Source organism: Prionailurus viverrinus, chromosome D4 (genome assembly GCF_022837055.1).
Source record: "Prionailurus viverrinus isolate Anna chromosome D4, UM_Priviv_1.0, whole genome shotgun sequence".
Taxonomy (NCBI): domain Eukaryota; kingdom Metazoa; phylum Chordata; class Mammalia; order Carnivora; family Felidae; genus Prionailurus; species Prionailurus viverrinus.
Window position 1 is genome coordinate 149,743 of NC_062573.1, and position 17,295 is coordinate 167,037.

The 17,295-nt window shown below is 60.7% G+C and overlaps 2 protein-coding genes across 5 annotated transcripts in view; one reads left to right on the forward strand and one right to left on the reverse strand.

Annotated features, from left to right (window-relative positions):
- Window positions 1-212, reverse strand: part of PTPA (protein phosphatase 2 phosphatase activator) — a 31,053-nt gene extending 30,841 nt beyond the window's left edge. Inside the window, exon 1 of the mRNA XM_047829152.1 lies at window positions 126-212. Coding sequence (XP_047685108.1) covers window positions 126-154 — 29 coding nt within the window. The 5' untranslated portion in view covers window positions 155-212. The remainder of the gene's footprint in view (window positions 1-125) is intronic.
- Window positions 130-14,000, forward strand: CRAT (carnitine O-acetyltransferase). Of its 4 annotated transcripts, none has more exons than XM_047829150.1 (15): window positions 130-281; window positions 561-701; window positions 3,134-3,397; window positions 5,871-5,989; window positions 7,195-7,248; window positions 7,786-7,951; window positions 8,319-8,493; window positions 9,225-9,403; window positions 9,920-10,020; window positions 10,416-10,535; window positions 10,731-10,853; window positions 10,956-11,091; window positions 11,484-11,546; window positions 12,303-12,440; window positions 13,103-14,000. In XM_047829150.1, the coding sequence occupies exons 2-15, from the start codon at window positions 675-677 to the stop codon at window positions 13,316-13,318; spliced, it is 1,881 nt and encodes a 626-aa protein (XP_047685106.1). In that variant the 5' UTR covers window positions 130-281; window positions 561-674; the 3' UTR covers window positions 13,319-14,000. The 4 variants fall into 4 exon arrangements, with proteins under 4 accessions (XP_047685106.1, XP_047685107.1, XP_047685105.1 ...); XM_047829149.1 differs by lacking the exon at window positions 130-281 and adding an exon at window positions 2,285-2,423 and having other exon boundaries at window positions 311-701; XM_047829148.1 differs by lacking the exon at window positions 130-281 and having other exon boundaries at window positions 311-701.
- The last annotated feature ends 3,295 nt before the right edge of the window (window positions 14,001-17,295 follow it).

Below are 17,295 nucleotides of genomic sequence, written 5' to 3' on the forward strand. Positions count from 1 at the left end.
GGCGGCCATGTTGGTGCGGGGCAACTGGGAGCATGCGCGGCAGCGGCCCGCTCGCCTCCCTACCAGCCCACTGTCCGCCCGGTGATGGGAGCGCGGCAGCCATGCTTGTGCGGGGCGCTCCCCACCTGTCATCTTTGACCCTATCCCGAAGCATATTGGCGGACAGTCCCTTGTTGACATGGTTGTGTTTTCCTTTCGCTCTAAGAGTAGCGCTCAAGGACACCAAGCGGACTGAGAGGGCTGCACACTACTGCGTCCAACAGCTGAGACAACTTTTGGAGGTGGGAGACGGAGAGGGGCGCTGAGGACTGCGGTTTGCCCCTCTTCCTGGGTTCCACCGCCTCGGGGGGTCTCGGGACCGCTAACTGCGCCCTCGGCCCCGCCCCCTGTCCAGCCCCGCCCCGCGCCAGGGCCCCGCCCCGCGCTCGCGCCTAGGGGCCCGGGCCCACCCCAAGAGTGTTCCTCCTCGGGGCCAACAGCCCGCGGCCCGCCAGGCCCGGTGGGTGGGCGCCGGGCCATCTCTACCGGCTGGCCGCGGTGACTTGACGACCTTGGTCCAGAGGCTCTAGCAAGGATCCTTGGTCCAGAGGCTCTAGCAAGGATCCGGCGGCGGCGCGGACTTTGCCCAGCGCGAGGAACCTAGTGGACTCTGTGTCCGTGGGAGGGCCGCAGAGATGTTGGCTTTCGCGACCAGGACCGTGGTGAGTTCGAACTGGCCGGGAAACCGGCCTGGCGGGCCCTGGACGTGGCGGGTGGGTCGGGAGTGGAGCCAGACACGCGGCTGCGCCGGAATGGAGTGACAAGCCGTCGAGGCAACGGGGGGGGGGGGGGCAGGAGGCCACCCACTGTCCTGCCTAGCCAACAGCTGCTGGGGTGGGATCGGCAGGGGGCCTAACCCCGCTTGGAAAAGGAGACTGAGGCTCAAGGTCAGAGACCGGATCGAACCCACATCGTGTGGTGCTAAATTCCTGCCACCCGGAAAAGATAGTGCGGACCCAGGGTTCAGGCTGCGCCTCCACCCTTAGACCCAGAACCAACTTGCTGGGAGGCCAGGAGTGTCTCTCAGACGGTTATTCTCTGACTCACACACCTGTCACTCGCTCAGCCTGAGCCATCTATGCCCGGTCCAGAGCCACTTCTCCAACCTCACCCAGTTGCTCAGGTCTCCTGGGGCTCATCAAACGGCCCCTGGGGAATTGTGTGTGGCCGGAGAAATTCATGTGGAGGCCTCAAGCTGGGCTGCTCTCAAAGTCCTCTGAACTGGCCGGAGGCTTCAGGCGGCAGCCCCCTGCCCTTCTTCTCCGCCAGTCCCTCCCCCAGTTTTCTGTGTCTACGCCACAGTGCTCTCCGCAGGGCAGCCTGGAGCAGGCAGTGCTGCTCCTATGATTTGAGTTCCTTTGCTGTCCACTCCAAGCATATCCCTGCTTGTATCTCCTTCTGTCCGTCCCAAGAAGGATGTTCAGATACTACTTGGCCCAGAGGGCTGAGGGTACCCATCTGCTGGCCCAGAGGCTCTTCCAGGTCTCCCAGGACCCGAAGGCTCCACTTCACCCTTGTCACCAACACCTAAATAGTGCCCCCCTCCTACAGACAGCTTCTAGGACCTTCTTGGTGGCCTGATCGCTTTACTGCTGGGGAAACTGAGGCAAAGAGCGACTTGGCCAGAATCCCCTGGCTCCGGTGACTCCAATCTAGCAGAATCCCAAAACTAGCATTCTCCTTCGGTGTATTTTTTTTAGTGCCCTAACTCCTTCACTCTTGGCCGCCAGCCGAATGAGCCACAGCTCAAGAGAACCAGGCTTTGGTGGAAGGGAGGCCCAGAAGGGCTTCAAGAATCCTGGAGGGAAACGGGATGGGGTTTTAGCAGTCACTGTCCACTTACGGCCCCTTTTCGGCGTCCGCTCCCTTGCGCCAACCCCAATTTTCAGGTCTAATTTCAGGGTTGTGGCGTAACCTCGGTGGCCGGACGGTTTCTGCCTCCAGCCAGGTTTTTGCTCATTAAACAGACCTATACAGATTCCAACAGGTGGATTTTTTAATCCCTCCTGGCCTGCCTCCCTGGCACCAGGCCCACCCAAAGAAGAAAGGAGAACGTGTTCCAGGTTTCCTCCTGTGCCGGTGCCTACTACCAGCCCCCTCACCTGCTCCCTAATCCTCCACTCCTGGAAGCTAGAGAGGGTGCCTGCCACAGCCACAACCCAAGGTGTTGCCGTGGCCACCACAGCCATTGCCATTGCCATCCCTACCACCCCCCTGAATCTCGGCTGTTGTCTTTTCTTTCCAGCCCGGGCAAGTGGCTGTCTCTTGCTAGGTTCTGCTCACCCACTTGGTAGCACAGTTAGGCTTAGAGGTCCAGCCCGAGGCAGACAGACAGGGCTCAGAACCTCAGTCCTGCCATGGAGGACGGGCAGCAGAAAGAGAAGGTATGGAACGGATCCTCTGCCACTTGCCTGCCCACTGCTTCCAGCTCCTCGGATCTCCTCTCTGTCTGCCTGCCTCCAGAGCCTCCCAGACTTTCTCTGCCACCTCTCACCACACCCCCGCACCCCCGCCAGGCCGTTCAGCTCTCGCTTGCCACACAGCTGCCCCAATGTCCCTCTATCCCCACCCCCAGACAGGTAAAAACCAAGCCTTCGCCCTCACCCCACGGGGCTGTCCTCCCCTGGCTCTTTCTGACTTTCTCTTTTTCCCTCTCGTTTCTCAACGTGGCGAGGGTGGGAAAAAAGGAGGCGGGGACCCCCGGGGGCGGGAGCAGTTGCCTCACTGCTGGCTGGCTGGCTGGCTCCTGGTCCTGGGAGAAAGGCGGAGTCTTGTGCCTCCAGACAGGTGAGAGGCCTCCAGACAGGTGAGAGGCCGCCCTCAGCTCTGCCGCCCCCAGCAGGTGCCATCCATCCCGACTTGGACCAGTGGCCACACCCCCCCGTCCCCTAGCCCTCCCTGCGTCTCCAGGCCCCAGGGAGGCGGAGACACTCACTGTATACAGTTTGAGGGCTGGGAGCCAGGCGGGCACCATCCAAGAGGCCAGCTCTGACCCCACGGAGTGGCACATAAGTGCCCAGTACTGCAGCTTTTGGGATTGACAGGGCCTTCCAGAGCCAGCGAGAGAATGAGCAAGATGTTCTGCTGCCTGCAGGTAAAGCCCCTGGGCTTGCTCAAGCCCTCCTCCTTGGTGAAGGTTTCCAGCCGCTTCAAGGCACACCAGGATTCGCTGCCCCGGCTGCCCGTGCCTGCGCTCCAGCAGTCCCTGGACCGTTACCTCAAGGCGCTGCAGCCCATCGTGAGCGAGGAGGAGTGGACCCAGACCAAGCAGCTGGTGGAAGAGTTTCAGACCGCGGGGGGCGTCGGGGAGCGTCTGCAGAAAGGGCTGGAGCGCAGAGCCAGGAAGATGGAGAACTGGGTGAGTGGACTTCCTCGTTCCCACAGGGGCCCGGGGAGGAAGGGGGGCGGGGGGCACAGGGCCCTCTCGGAGGCTTATGAGAGCACCCTCGCTGCGGCCCGTTTGTCGCTGGCCTCGCACCGAATTTTCCAATACCTGCGACTCGGGGGCATTCATGTGCGCCCTGCAGTTTCTTCAGTGCTTGCTCTGTGCCTGGCACTAGGCAGGGCCCTGAGTGAGCAGGAACACAGTCCGTGGTCCCTTGGGGCTGACATTAACGTAGGGTGGGGATCGAGGTGAGGAAACAGGACACAAGTGAGGGGACGAGGTTCTTTCCGGCAGTGAAACTTGCCAGGAGAAGAGGAGAGGGGAATATGGCAGTGGTTTGAGGCCGAGTGGGCCGGGAGGGCAGGGAGGAGGCGGTGTTGGATCTGAGACAGGGAACAACACAGGGAAAGGTGGCAACGGCCTAGCGTGTCCAGGGACAGAGGCTGGAATTTAGTGCAGCGGCTTGGGGCTGGGGCGGGGGGCATCAGAGCAAGGAAGGTGGGCTGGAGTTCAGTGGGAGGGGGGCCGGCCACAGGATGGCCTAAAGCAGGGCATTTGTGTTGTTCAGTGACAGATCGAATCGCCTATCACACAGGTCCACACTGACGCCCCATGCACTCTCCTGTGGGCTTCTTACACCTGAACGTAGTTGGAAAGGACCACCCTGACTGCTGGGAGGGAAGCAGGAATGGGGGCGGGAGGCATGCGAGGAGGCTGGCGCGGGCATCTCCCACGGTCAGGGTCAGGATGCGTTCTAGAGGCAGCACTAATGGCACCTACTGATAGAGAGCAGTCCTGACTTAAAGCAACGGCAGGGGCATTTGGGGAGGGGCAGTTGGGGGAGGATGGGGGAGACTGACCAAGAAGGGGATGGCCGAGCGGGGAGCAGGTTCTCTGGGAGAGAACCACAGCCAGCTTCTGGCCCTGTAAAGTGGGAGATGCTCTTCTGAGTGGGGTACATGGGAGCGGGGAGTCCTCAACGGGTGGGCGTCATGTACTGAGCCTCGGCAGGCACTTAAGGAGTCTGTGGCCTGGCAGTTTCCCTCGATTTTTAGCCAGGAATTTCTTTTTCCAACAGAAACTTCTAGCTAAAAGGGTGGGGCTACCTCCTTCTCCGCTCACAAGGCCCAGCAGATTCTCAACAGGGGGAGTGCCCACATCTGCAGGGTTTCCCTGTATTTCCCAAACTCTGGTCAGAGGCCCTGAGATCCCTGATGGAGTGGGGGCCCCTGGCTGAAGGGCAGCCCGGCTGTCACCAAGGGGAGGGAATTCCTGTCTGCCCCTCCCTGATCCACAGGTGAGGAAGCTGAGGCCCAGAGAGGTAGATTGAAAACCCACAGCAGCTCCCTGGGAGGCCCCGAGCTACACAGGAGGGGGTCTGGCTGACCAGGAGCCTTGTCCTCGGGCCACAAGTCAGCAGACAGCAGTTGCTTGCTGGCCCACTGTGCACCCTGGGCCTGTCATCGTCCCTCTTGCCTTGCCAAGAGCCCAAGGCTGGTGGCCTAGCGCCACAGGCTAGCTGTGCCCCAAGGGGAGCCTGTGTGGTGAAGAGGCACGTCCCACGGCTGTTTGAGGTAGGATAGGAAACACAGTGGGGGTCTGGGGTCCCTGGGATTGAGAGACCTGCCAGAGAGGTGCTTGCGGGGGCAGAGTGAGGGGGATATTACAGTCAGCACGTAAGGCTCAAGGGTGATAGTTACTTGGGAGTCTGCACAGCCCCGAGACAGGGGTCTTTAACAGCCTGGCCATGGCTGGTCCCCAGAGAGACTGCTCACCCGGTGGAAATAGCCCCTTGGGCAGAGGACAGACCACCAGATGGAGACACAGGATGTGGCACCCCCATCTTGTCACTAGGGCAGTGACTTATCCTCGCAGGGAGCTTTCCCTAGATGGCCCTGACCTTGAGATCCAAGGGAGTGTCTGCTCCCCAGTCTGACACCACCAAAACCGTGGCCAGGGAGGACCGGGGTCCCAAGAACTGCACTGAACCCTGGGCTCCTGCCTCCCCAGAGAATGTCTACCTGGAACAGTCAAAAATACATTCATCAGACTTCGACTTTATATATATTTTTCCTTTTCTGTCATTCATATATTTTTCTTTCTAAAAATAGTGAAATCGTTGCCCAAAAGTGTGTAAGATGAAGGAAAATGATTCACATTTTCTGCCTCTTCCCCTCCCCCCTCCCCCATTTCCTGGCCGTCCTTCAGTCCTTTTCTTTCTAGAATCATTGGCTCCTTTGCTCCGCAGTGTGGTCTAATTTGTCTTGCTAATGCTGATTGCCTCAGGCTAAGAGGAAATGATGAGGTGCCACAGGTTGGTTTTTAAGGGGGCGGGAGGCTCAGAGGCTCTGAGCATTCCCTTTGAGAATCCGTGCAGTATAGAGGGGGCAGAGGGGACCCAGCCACGGCCCCACCCGCTCCTCACAGGCTGTGGTCCTTTCTCCAGCTGTCCGAGTGGTGGCTCAAAACAGCCTACCTCCAGTACCGCCAGCCCCTGGTCATCTACTCCAGCCCTGGTGTAGCACTGCCCAAGCAGGACTTTGTGGACCTGCAGGGACAGCTCCGGTGAGTGAGTGGCTACGGCTGGGACAGGGCTCTGGGCATGTCCAAGGCCCTGATGTCCAATCCCCCGGGGGAGATTGCAGGGGCCCCAGTCCTGTTCGTTATCGTTCATCGGCCACCTCCTCCCCACCCCCCGCCGCCCCACACAGCCTTACGAAGTAGGGAGCATCATCCCTATGTCACACATCGGGAAACTAAGGCTCAGAGCAATGAAAGGACTTGCCCGAGGTCACCTTTCAGGATTGGCTGACGCGGGGTCTTCCTGGCTCTAAAGTTTCATAACTGTTAATCACATTGTGGACCGTATCCCCTCCCTCTCTGTGAACCTGAGGCTACCCCTCACCTCATTCTGACACTTCAGCCCCTCCTCTCTCTCCAGCTGGTCCCAGGAGTGACCTTTGTACACCATCCCCTTTTCCACATTCGGCCGTGTCACTTGCCCTGGCCTCTGTTTCAGTACTACCAGGGATAAAAATACCAGTGACAGGGATCTCCTGCCCAAGGACCAGACACCCAGGGCCACCACCTGCTTCTCTTAAAGGGGCCGGGGCATCCAAGAATTCAGGCTCAGGCTCTAGCCAGTGGTCCCCATGTTGGGAGCCAGGGGCAGACCAGGTGTCAGGCCTGACTGGTGTGGTCCGGACGATCCAAGCAGGAAGGCCTGTTTGAGGGAGATGGCCCGGAAGACACAGCAGCCCCCAAACACTAAGGTACCTATCAGAGAGGACACCCTGAGCCGCTGCCCTCCCGTTTATACTCCCCATCCCCCAGGGTCCCGGGTCCCTCTCTAGCTGACGCTTCAGAGAAGGGGTGACCTCCTTCCAGTCTCCAGGCTGTGGTTCAGGGCCTCGGGCCCTTTGTGGGTGAAATCAGCCAGTACCAACGAATAAACCGGCCGTATTCGCGTTCCCATTCATTACACCTACATCCTTCCAGCATGTGGGTGTCCCTGGCCAAAAGCATCTCCCTGGGCCCTCTTGGAACCCTCCCTCTAGAGATAAGAGAAAGCTGGCTCAGAAGGGCAAGCCAGGACTCAAACACAGGTCCTACACTTGAACTCCTTCAGGCTTTCTGCCAGCAGTGAGTTCAGAGTGAAGCAATCTGTCTCCTCCCTTGGCTAGTCCTTCCCTTCACCCCACTGGTGTCCTTGACCTGGGACCTCCCTTGGGGTGTCCCAACAGGTTCTGATCTCTCATTGGTCCCCCCAGGTTTGCTGCCAAATTCATCGAGGGCGTGTTGGATTTCAAAGCCATGATTGACAGGTGGGCAGCCTCCCCCCCCCCGCCCCCCGCCCCCCCCCCCCAATCCCCGCAGCCACTCCAGCCTGGGCCCAGCGCGTCCAGTGTCGCAGCCGGGTGTTGGACAGGTCCAGATCTCGGTCGCTTTCACTTCCTGTTGGCCCAGCCTCCGTTGGGGTTGGAGAGACAGTATGGGGATTGGGACACTTAGGTCCTCTGCCCCAGCTGCTGGGACCGCCTCCTGGTGACACTGTCCCAGCCAAAGAGGACCCCGGAGGCTGACTCACCGCCTCCTCTCTTCTGTGGCTTAACTGAAGCGCTGAGGGGAGCGAGTTTCCGGGGCGACTCAAGCAGGGCCCGCCCAGGGTGGGATACAGGCCCCCTGAGCAGCCCTGACGCACCTCCCGCTCACACTGAGTCGGGGTAGGGACGCCACTCGCCTGAGCCCCTTCTCAGCCTGGCCCGGCTCCCAGCGGTGCCCAGCAGCAGCTCCCTGGTGGTCTTGTCCTCCGCCCTGCTCGGTTGCCTGGTGGCCCCCTCACTGTCCCTCTGCCCCCGCAGCGAGACCCTGCCCGTGGAGTACCTGGGGGGTAAGCCGCTGTGCATGAACCAGTACTATCAGATCCTGTCCTCCTGCCGCGTGCCGGGCCCCAAGCAGGACTCGGTCATCAGCTTCAGCAAGACCAAGAAGCCGCCCATGCACATCACCGTGGTGCACAACTACCAAGTGGGTGGGCTCCCCCCACTTCCCCAGGGGAGGAGGGCGCGGGGCCAAAAGTCAGCTTCCCCAACACGCATGCCCCTGTGTCCCTAGGATCAGGCGTGCCCCGGGCATCTCTACTGGGTGCCTGGCTAGGCCCCAGCCGGAGGGCACCCAGGAGGGGCCATGGGCCTGCCCAGCCTGGGGAGAGCAATGCAAGGACCTCCCCCCCTCTCGCCCCTGTAGCCTGACTCATCCCTCGGCAGGGCCCCGACCGGCACTGGCTGTGACTTCTGGGCTGCCGGGGCCAGGAGGAGGCTGGGGTGGGAGGTGACTGCTGCCTGTCTGAGACCCTCACCCACCTCCCTTCTCCCCACTTGCCGTGCCCGGATAGTTTTTTGAGCTGGACGTGTACCACAGCGATGGGACACCCCTGACGTCAGATCAGATCTTCGTGCAGCTGGAGAAGATCTGGAACTCCTCGCTGCAAACCAACAAAGAGCCCGTGGGCATCCTCACCTCCAACCACCGCAACTCCTGGGCCAAGGCCTACAGCACCCTCATTAAAGGTGCCCGTGGGTGGGGGGGTGGAAGAAGGAGGAGAGGCCCACGTCTTGGCCTCTGCCCACACCAGGCCCTGAGCGGCCACGTTTCTCGCTGAATCCTCTCAACGCGGAGCGGGTGCTGTTGGCCCATTTCACAGATGAGGGGACTGAGGCTTGGCTGGGTTTAGTTTCCCTGTATTAAGTAGCAAGTTACGGTAAGAGTCAAGCCCTCTGGCTGCCGACCCCACCTCTGCCTCCACATTCTTTCCAAATCCTTTGTTGGTCAGGGGCGTCATCCCTGGAGTCGAACCCCTGTGTTGGATCCCTGACTATCACGCTGGCTCTCCGTGTGACCTGGGGCTTCGGTTTCCTGGTTTTGTTTTTTTTTTTTTAAGTTGATCTTTTAGTAATCTCTACACCCAACGTGAGGCTCGGGATCACAACCCCTAGACCAAGAGTCACATGCTTTTCTGACTGAGGCAGGCAGGCGCCCCCGTTGCCTCGTTTCTAACATGGGTCCAGTATCGGGCCCCGGCTCGTGGAGCTCTAGGGGGCTACAGGGCCCTGTCGGAAGGCAGCTGTGTTCACCGCTCTGCCACCAACCCTGTCACGAGGCCCTGTTGAGTGCAAAGCTGCCTCTGCAGCCCTCACCCAGCGCCCGTGCATGCTCTGGAAGCCTCCGAGGCTTCCCCGGGCCTGACATGCCCCCCCCACCCCCCACCCCCATCTCGCGCCCCTCCCACACGCCACCCCAGACAAGGTGAACCGGGAGTCGGTCCGCTCCATCCAGAAGAGCATCTTCACCATGTGCCTGGACGCACCCGTGCCCCGCGTCTCGGAGGATGTGTACCGCCGTCACGTGGCCGGCCAGATGCTGCACGGGGGTGGTGGCAAACTGAACAGCGGCAATCGTTGGTTCGACAAGACGCTGCAGGTGGGGACTTGGCGGAGCCCCGACTCCCACCCAGGACGCACACCCAAACTTGGCCCACGCAGGACTTCCTGCCCCTCGCCCGGGCGTCCCTGGCCTCCCAGCGAGTAAAGCAGGTGGGAGGCCAGCAGGTGGACGCGGCTGTAATTACCAGGCAGTCAGCCTGTCATTACTGGGCCCGGCCCAGAAACCGCTGTCACCTCGTCAGCACAACCGAGAGAGCTAGGATGTGGGGCCAGGCAGAGCGGCGCGGTCTTGGCCGTGACTTTCCCTCTTTGGGCCTGCGGAATGACTCCCGGGGAGGAGTCATTATAGGGACTCGACGCGGTATACAAGTATGGGACGTGCCGTGGCCTGAAATGGGCCCAAGGCCCCTGGTGAGTGTTAGCTGTTATTAAAAACAATAATAAAGTCAGCATAACCCCTGAGATGGCTTCAGAGAGGCCCTTCCCACGGGACCCAACCAGCAGAGAGTGGCTCCAGGGACCCGGGGCTGACGGGTCCCTCTCCCTTCCACAGTTCATCGTGGCCGAAGATGGCTCCTGTGGGCTTGTTTACGAGCATGCAGCAGCGGAGGGACCCCCCATCATTGCCCTCGTGGACCATGTCATTGAGTTCACGTGAGTGTGCCTGTCCCACCCTCCACCCGGCTCCAGAGCTCCTGGTGACAGGTGACAGTCACGGAGAAATGCCATTCTCCCTTGTGCCTGCAAATCTGTGTTTTCAAAGGAAGCCAGAAGAAGGCATGGGTGTAGCGTCGTCAGACCCGGTTTGAGTTCTGGCTCTGGCGCTTCCCAGCTACTTGACCTTGGACAAGTCCCTTCCCCTCTCCGGGCCTCCTCCGTGTGGACACTTCGAAGCTGGAGCGAAGGCAGTTTTCTAAAGAGCAAACGCACAGTCTCCCCAGGCTGGCTCCCTCCGGCCTCAGGAACCCATGCCCCCCACCTCAGTCCCAGGGGTGGACCCAGGCTCCCGAGGCCCCAGCATGAGCCTGAGGCCCCCGTGTCCCACGCAGGAAGAAACCCGAGCTTGTGCGGTCCCCCATGGTGCCCCTGCCCATGCCCAAGAAGCTGCGGTTCAACATCACCCCTGAGATCAAGAGCGACATTGAAAAGGCCAAGCAGAATCTCAGCATGTAAGCGCGGCATACCGGGTGGGTTAAGTCAGGTTAGGGGACTGTGCTCCTCGAGCCCGGCAGGCTCCTGTTCCCGGTCGATCGTGGCACCTGGCTGGTTCTGAGACCGCTCTCGGGCCTTCCCCGGGGCCTCCCCTGGGGTTGGCAGGGGCTGCCCGGCACCTGCTCCTCACCCACCTCTCTCCCACCCCCCAGCATGATCCAGGACCTGGACATCATGGTGATGGTGTTCCACCATTTTGGGAAAGACTTCCCCAAGTCGGAGAAGCTGAGCCCGGACGCCTTCATCCAGATGGCACTACAGCTGGCCTACTACAGGTGCGCCGCGCCCCGGGGCCTGCTGGGGGAGGAGGGAGGAGACCTGGGGGTGGAGGGGGGGCAGCCTGCCGGGGGGGGTGCTCAGCCCCCTCCCGCACCCAGGATCTACAAGCAGGCGTGTGCCACGTACGAAAGCGCCTCCCTGCGCATGTTCCACCTGGGCCGCACCGACACCATCCGCTCGGCCTCCGTGGACTCACTGACCTTCGTCAAGGCCATGGATGACTCCAACGTGTCGGTGAGAGGTCCGGGGCGAGGGCGGGCAAGCCGGCCTTGAGCCATCTCCCTTCCTGTACGTTCTGTCACTACACACTGATTGAGCACCTACTGTATTCCAACCCCCCCCCCCCCCCCGCCTCCCCGGCCCCTGGGGTGGGCACTGGGAATCTAACAGAAGGTGGAGTCGTGAATTTGGCCCTGAGCTTCCTGGCAGCCAAGGGCAAAAGGGAACTATTGGTTCATTCGCTCATCAGCAGGGCACGTCTGCCTGCGTGTCAGGCCTTGGTTGAGGGCCAACAGGGGAGGACTGCTCTCGAGGACCTCGGATCTAGTGCCGGGTGGAGCGGGCCACTGCGGTAGGTGGCAGGAACGGGGAGGGAACATACACTTCAACTCCCTCACCCCTCTTAGGAGCACCAGAAGGTGGACCTGCTGCGGAGGGCCGTGCAAGCCCACCGAGCCTACACGGACCAGGTGAGCGAACCCCTGCTGTCCCCATTTGCTTGACCCTTGGCGTTTCCCAGCTGTCCATCCCTGCAGCCGCTCACCCTTCGCATGAACCACTCCTCTCCAAACCAGGGGGCACCCGGGGCACCTGGAGTAAGGCTGAATATCCCCATTTTAAAGTTGGGGAAACCAAGACTGAGCTCAGTGACTTTGTTTTGGTCCCAGGTTAGCCTCTGGCGCTCACATCGTGTTCTCCCCTCGATGGCCCCGGGGCCCCGGATGCTGAGGGCTTGCATGGTCTGGCCAACAGCGGGGTCCCCGCCCTCTGACAGCTTGGGCTGCAGTCAAGGGCGGGAGGTCTAGGTTCCCATCTGGCTCTGAGCACCTGTGTGTGCCAGGCTCTGCCCATGTTACATGCAGCTGTCCATTTTGCTCCCACTGCCACCCCGGGAGGGACATTCAGTACCCATCCCCATGTTACAGATGAAGACCCCGAGACTCCAAGATGTAAGTGACCTGCCAAGACCCCGTGGCCGGGATGGGGCCAGGCCACCCAGCTGCAGGCCTGTGTCCTTAAATCCTGCCCTGTCCCCTCCCTGGGCAGGTCCCTGAGCCTCAGTTTCTCCATCTGTGAAGCGAGGGCTCTCCTGCCTGGACCCTCTGGTCTCATGAGTCCGAGGGACCGCTGTGTGGAAGGGACGTTGCTGCCATAGGCTTTTCAGGAGGGATAGGGGCACACCCTCTGGGCCCGCAGCCCCTGCCCCTGACGGTCCCCTCTCACAGGCTATCCGCGGGGAGGCCTTTGACCGGCACCTGCTGGGCCTGAAGCTGCAGGCCATTGAGGACCTGGTGAGCATGCCCGACATCTTCATGGACACCTCCTACGCCATCGCTATGCATTTCAACCTCTCCACCAGCCAGGTGGGTTTTCCTGCCCTCCGGGCCCCTGCCACTGCCCTAGGTGCCCTGGGGTGGGACAGAACAGCCCCCGCTAGAGCTGGACGAAGGCTGCACCGAATAGAGCCCAGGTCCAGAACATGGCCAGACTTGGTGGTGGTGTGACCCATTCGGGCCACCCCGGGTCAGTGCTGAAACGGCTGAGTTCCGGTGAAGAGCAGGGCCCAGGGGGCCTCGCCGTGACTCAGGCAGGCTGAGAAGGGGTCAGGGCCCCCCTCACGGGAGAATCGACGTGGTTCGTTCACCGGTCAGACACGAAGGAACATCTGAGTCAGGCCATCCTATGCCGGGCACTGGGAAACAGCAGGGACAGACCACCATCCCTGTCCCTTGGGAGGAGGGGACAGCGTAGGCCGGAAGCACGGGGACGGAGGCGGCAATGGCCCCCTGCAAAGTGCCGAGGGTCGGGGGAGCCTCCAGGAGGGCGCGGCTCCCTCAGGAGTGGCAAGGAAGACTCCGGAGAGGGTTGACGCCAGAAGTGCACCCCAAGGAGCAGACGAAGTAACCCGCCCGCTGGAGAAGGGGGGAAGGACACCTCGGGCAGAGCGCAGTGGAAGCAGAGCTGCGGAAAGGCAGGCTGGTGGGGTAGGACAGAAGTCCCGTGCTTAGTCCTGTGCTGTCCCCAGGTCCCTGCCAAGACAGACTGCGTCATGTTCTTTGGGCCCGTGGTCCCGGATGGCTATGGCGTTTGCTATAACCCCATGGAGACTCACATCAACTTCTCCGTGTCGGCCTATAACAGCTGTGCCGAGACCAACGCGGCCCGTCTGGCGCACTACCTGGAGAAGGCTCTCCTGGACATGCGCGCTCTGCTCCAGCACCACCCCCGGGCCAAGCTCTGAGCCCCCTGTGCTCAGGCCTGCCGGCGTCACAGCCAAGCCACCGGGGGTGGGCAGCCCACCAGAGTGCCGCTCCTCTGCCCCCGACCGCCCCCCACCCCCAGGCCCCGCAGATGTGACTAAGCCAGGAAGGCATCCCCCAGCGGGGCCTGCAGGCCTGAGCCAGTGCCTTCCGTGGGTCATCGCCAGCATTTGCTGGGGCCCGAGTCCCGGGCTGAGTCCAGAGGCTAAGACCCGGGCGCCCGGTGTGCCACCCAGGAGCCCTCCTGCAGGGAGAGGAACCAGAAGAGCCTGTCCCTGTCCCTCACCAGGTCACTAGACCGGAAAGTCCTTTTCTTGCTAGCTCGGCTCCAGCCAGCCCCCTGCCCTCTGCACTGCCGGGCTGGTGTCTGTATCCGAATCCCCAGGCTCCCAAGGATCTAGAGACAGGACTGTCTAGAGCCAGGGGCTCCAGGCCTCTCCAAGGCTGAGGCCGGGGTGCAAGGTGTGCTGGTAAGGGGAGCCCAAGGCCTCGCCTCAGCCCGCCCTGCATGGAAGTACGATCTTCCCCTGCGTGCTCTTTTGGACGATGTGGCCCGTGAGCCCCAACTCACTCGCTTCCGTTCAGTTTGATTCCTGAACCACGTACATGGTTGTGTAACAGTAACGTGCAAGGTGATTAATAAAGGGGAAATTTGTCGGTGAAGAGGTGTTTCGGCCCAGGGGGCAGGCAGTGTGGGGCACACACCTGGCTCTGCCTTCTCCCAGCTTCCCCTGCATCTGGGAACCGTGGTCCAAGCAGCCGGTGAGTTCAAAGGCTGCCAGAGCAGCCAGGAGGAGGGTCCTCGGACTTAGGCGAGGGAGCCACGGGCCAGCGCCAACCTCGGGGCACTTGGCCAGGAATGGCACCAGACCCAGGGCTGCATCTTCACAGACTTGGGCCTCCCTGTCCCATGGGCTGTGAGTGAGACCGACTCTCCCCGGGGGCCGTGGGGCCACGTAGCCTCTGCTGTGTTGGTGCGTAGCTCACACTCAAGGCCGCCACCCCCACGAACCAACAACAGTGTGGCCAAGCAGCCTTGCTCAGCCCAGCCCAGCCCCAGGTGCTGCCAGGGGCCACCAGACTAGGTCATGCAGCTAACCGATCAGAGCCCTATATGTGTCCCCGCCCTCCCATGCCTAGCAGGGCCAGGGTGTCTTGCCCAAATCAAATAGGCTGTTTGTGGAGAGACGTCTCTCTCTCCGAGGGATGCTGGCCCCAAGGAAGGCGGGGGCGAAACCCTAAGAGCAGGATGCCAAGGGGTGAGGGCGGGAAAGGCCACTGAGCCTGTGGATGAGGTGAACTGGCTGACTTGTGACAGTCCCAGGACGGTGGGTCCTGTGGTTTTCTCCATTTTTCAGATAAGGAAACTGAAGCTCAGAGAGGTTAAGGTCACCAGACCACTAAATGGCAGAGCAGAGGTTTCCAGAGGAGCCCCTGTAGCCAAGCACCCAGCCCCAACACCACACCCAGTCAGACAACCCAGGACAGTGGGTGGAGAAAGAAGGAGGCCATGGCTGGAAACCAGCCCAGACCCGGGCCCATAAGCTGGTGATGGAGGAAGACAGAGGGCCCCAGCCTGGGGGGCACAGGAAGGTGCCAACTGGACCAAGGCACTGATCAAGTGGAAATAACCTATGCCAGGCACTGGGGACTGTCAGGCCTGACTGAGCCTCCTCACAGCCCCACGAGGCTGGGGACTACGTGTCCTCTTCTCTCCGAGGCTAGGAGAGGGACTCCTGTCCCTTTACCCAAAGTCCACGGGAGCCAGAGGTGGGGCCCAGATAATGGGAGGGGGTATGGCCCAGGGCTTGGCCACTCCTCAGGACCCCAGGGCCAGCAGGGCAGGGTAATGCCAAGGGAAGGCGAACGATAGTGCCCTCTCGGGGCCTTGAGCAGGAAGACCTTCGAGAGAATTCCACAGCACACAGCCTTTGCTCTGCCGCTGGGGCGCTTAGGCTGACCCTTGGCCTCCCTGTGCCTGGGTGTCCTCGTCTATACAATGGAGGTGGTGCTCCTCCCTCTGGGGGCTCCTGGGACTCTCAGGAGCAGGTCCCGCAGCAGGAGTTGAGCGATTACCGGGTAACCCGCATGGGTAACCCGCATGGCGGCGGCAGGGGGCCCACACCCAACCCAGCCTGGGGCAGCAGGAGAGCAGGGAGAGGGATCCAAGCCAAGGACAGTGCCTGGACAGATGCCCAGGACTCCAGAGGCTCAAGTGCTAAGAACTGCATGAGTCTGAATATAAGGCAAGACCTTGTTCCCCAAAAAGCTAGATCCTTCAGGAGTGAGGGTGTCCCCTTGCACTTGAGTGGTCACAGGCCTCATGCTACAGAGGCTCGTTCCGTTTTCTAGAGCCAAAAAGTACCGGTTGGGGAAGACACGTTTAGCAAAGATAACCCCGAGCAGTGTCATGGGGAATGCTTGAAGGTCCCCTGGCGGAACTGGTTGGTGGGCGGCAGGGGGAGACGAGGAAAGGCAAAGAAACCATGAAGATTCAGTCATTATTGCTGAGGGCGTGACCTGTGACCTCACCCTCTACGAGTGTTAGATGGGGGACAGGCAAGTATTCTGAAGGCCTCTGGGCATTTGGGGAGGTAAGTGTTGGGGAGATCGCCCACTCCTACAGGATCAACTTTTTAAATCCACCTGTTAGGATGTTACACCAAGAGGCACTTGCGTCTTGGGAAACAAATTCTGGGGACACCATCGTGCTCTTCGCCAGCAGACCCACAGCCCTGTGGGCCCCCGGGAGCCCGCAGACCCCGAGGCCAATGACACAGACGACGAACTCGGTTTTGCGGGTGGTGGTGGGTTTTTTGTGGTTCGTTTGTTTTTGCAAAATACGAGCGCAAAAGAGCAGCTCTATATTTTGTGCGATACATCATTAAATTTGAACATACAAGACAATGAATGACTGAATGTTACTCGATTTTTGTACCTAGATCCATCCCCTAAAAGTTTGTCCACGTTGGCACGAACTTGATTTGGGCTCTCTTCACTGGGAAAGTGCAGGGACAGCAGTCTGCCAGGTGAGGTGACGGCAGGACCACCTGAGGCCCCATCCGGGGGCCAGGCTAAACACCCGGCTTTCTCCCGAGACAGAGGAGGGTGTTTTAGGAAGGTGCTGAGGAATGCGTTGAAGGGGGCCTGGTTGGGCTGGGGGTGGGGGAACCGTATGGGGAGGCTTCACTGCCTCTGGTGGGGGGGGGGGGGCCTGGCCAGTGGGGGAAGGCCAACATTTCAAACATGCTTATAGAGTCGGCGAGGCTTGGGGACCGGACTGCAGGGGACGGGGAGGAGCAGGGCTGCCCGAAGATGGGGATGATAGGCAGAGGGGGGTCATGGGGAGGGCTGTCAAGGGGGGTGAAGGCAGTGAGTCCACCTGGGACTCAGGGAACCCAGATGTTTATTCATTTTTGAGAGAGAGAGAGAGAGAGAGAGAGACAGAACACAAGTGGGGGAAGGGCAGGGAGAGGGAGACACAGAATCCGAAGCAGGCTCCAGCCTCCGAGCTGTCAGCACAGAGCCGGACGCAGGGCTCGAACCCACCGACCGCAGGATCATAACCTGAGCCGAAGTCGGAAACTCAACCGACGGAGCCACCCAGGCGCCCTTTTTTAAATGTTTTTAAAATTTCATTTTAAAATCTGTCAGATCTCACTTTAGTTTCCTGTTCCCTACAGATATTTTCAAGTTTGTCTTTTATTTCCTTAAAACGGTAAAAACGATTCAGCCTGTGGCTGACCGTGCCGGTACCATTCTGGTCTGTACGGGTCTGCCTCCGTTGCCTGCTTTCCGCGGGCTCTCGGTCACGATGCCGCTTCCTTTTGTACCTGGCCACCTCGCTCTGTATCTTGTGCACCACAAATACAGAACTGTTTACATAAGTAACTCAAATCTGGGGTGAAGGTTCCTCCAGAGATGTGTTCGCTCCTGCTGCGCACCTGGGGTGAGGTCA

Bases quoted from the DNA above. Each gene is read 5' to 3' on its own strand.
- CRAT (XM_047829150.1), top strand. From the start codon at position 675: ATGTTGGCTTTCGCGACCAGGACCGTG. The intron at 5,990-7,194 runs GTGAGTGAGTGG...TGGTCCCCCCAG, and splicing joins GACCTGCAGGGACAGCTCCG to GTTTGCTGCCAAATTCATCG. The intron at 8,494-9,224 runs GTGCCCGTGGGT...ACGCCACCCCAG, and splicing joins CTACAGCACCCTCATTAAAG to ACAAGGTGAACCGGGAGTCG.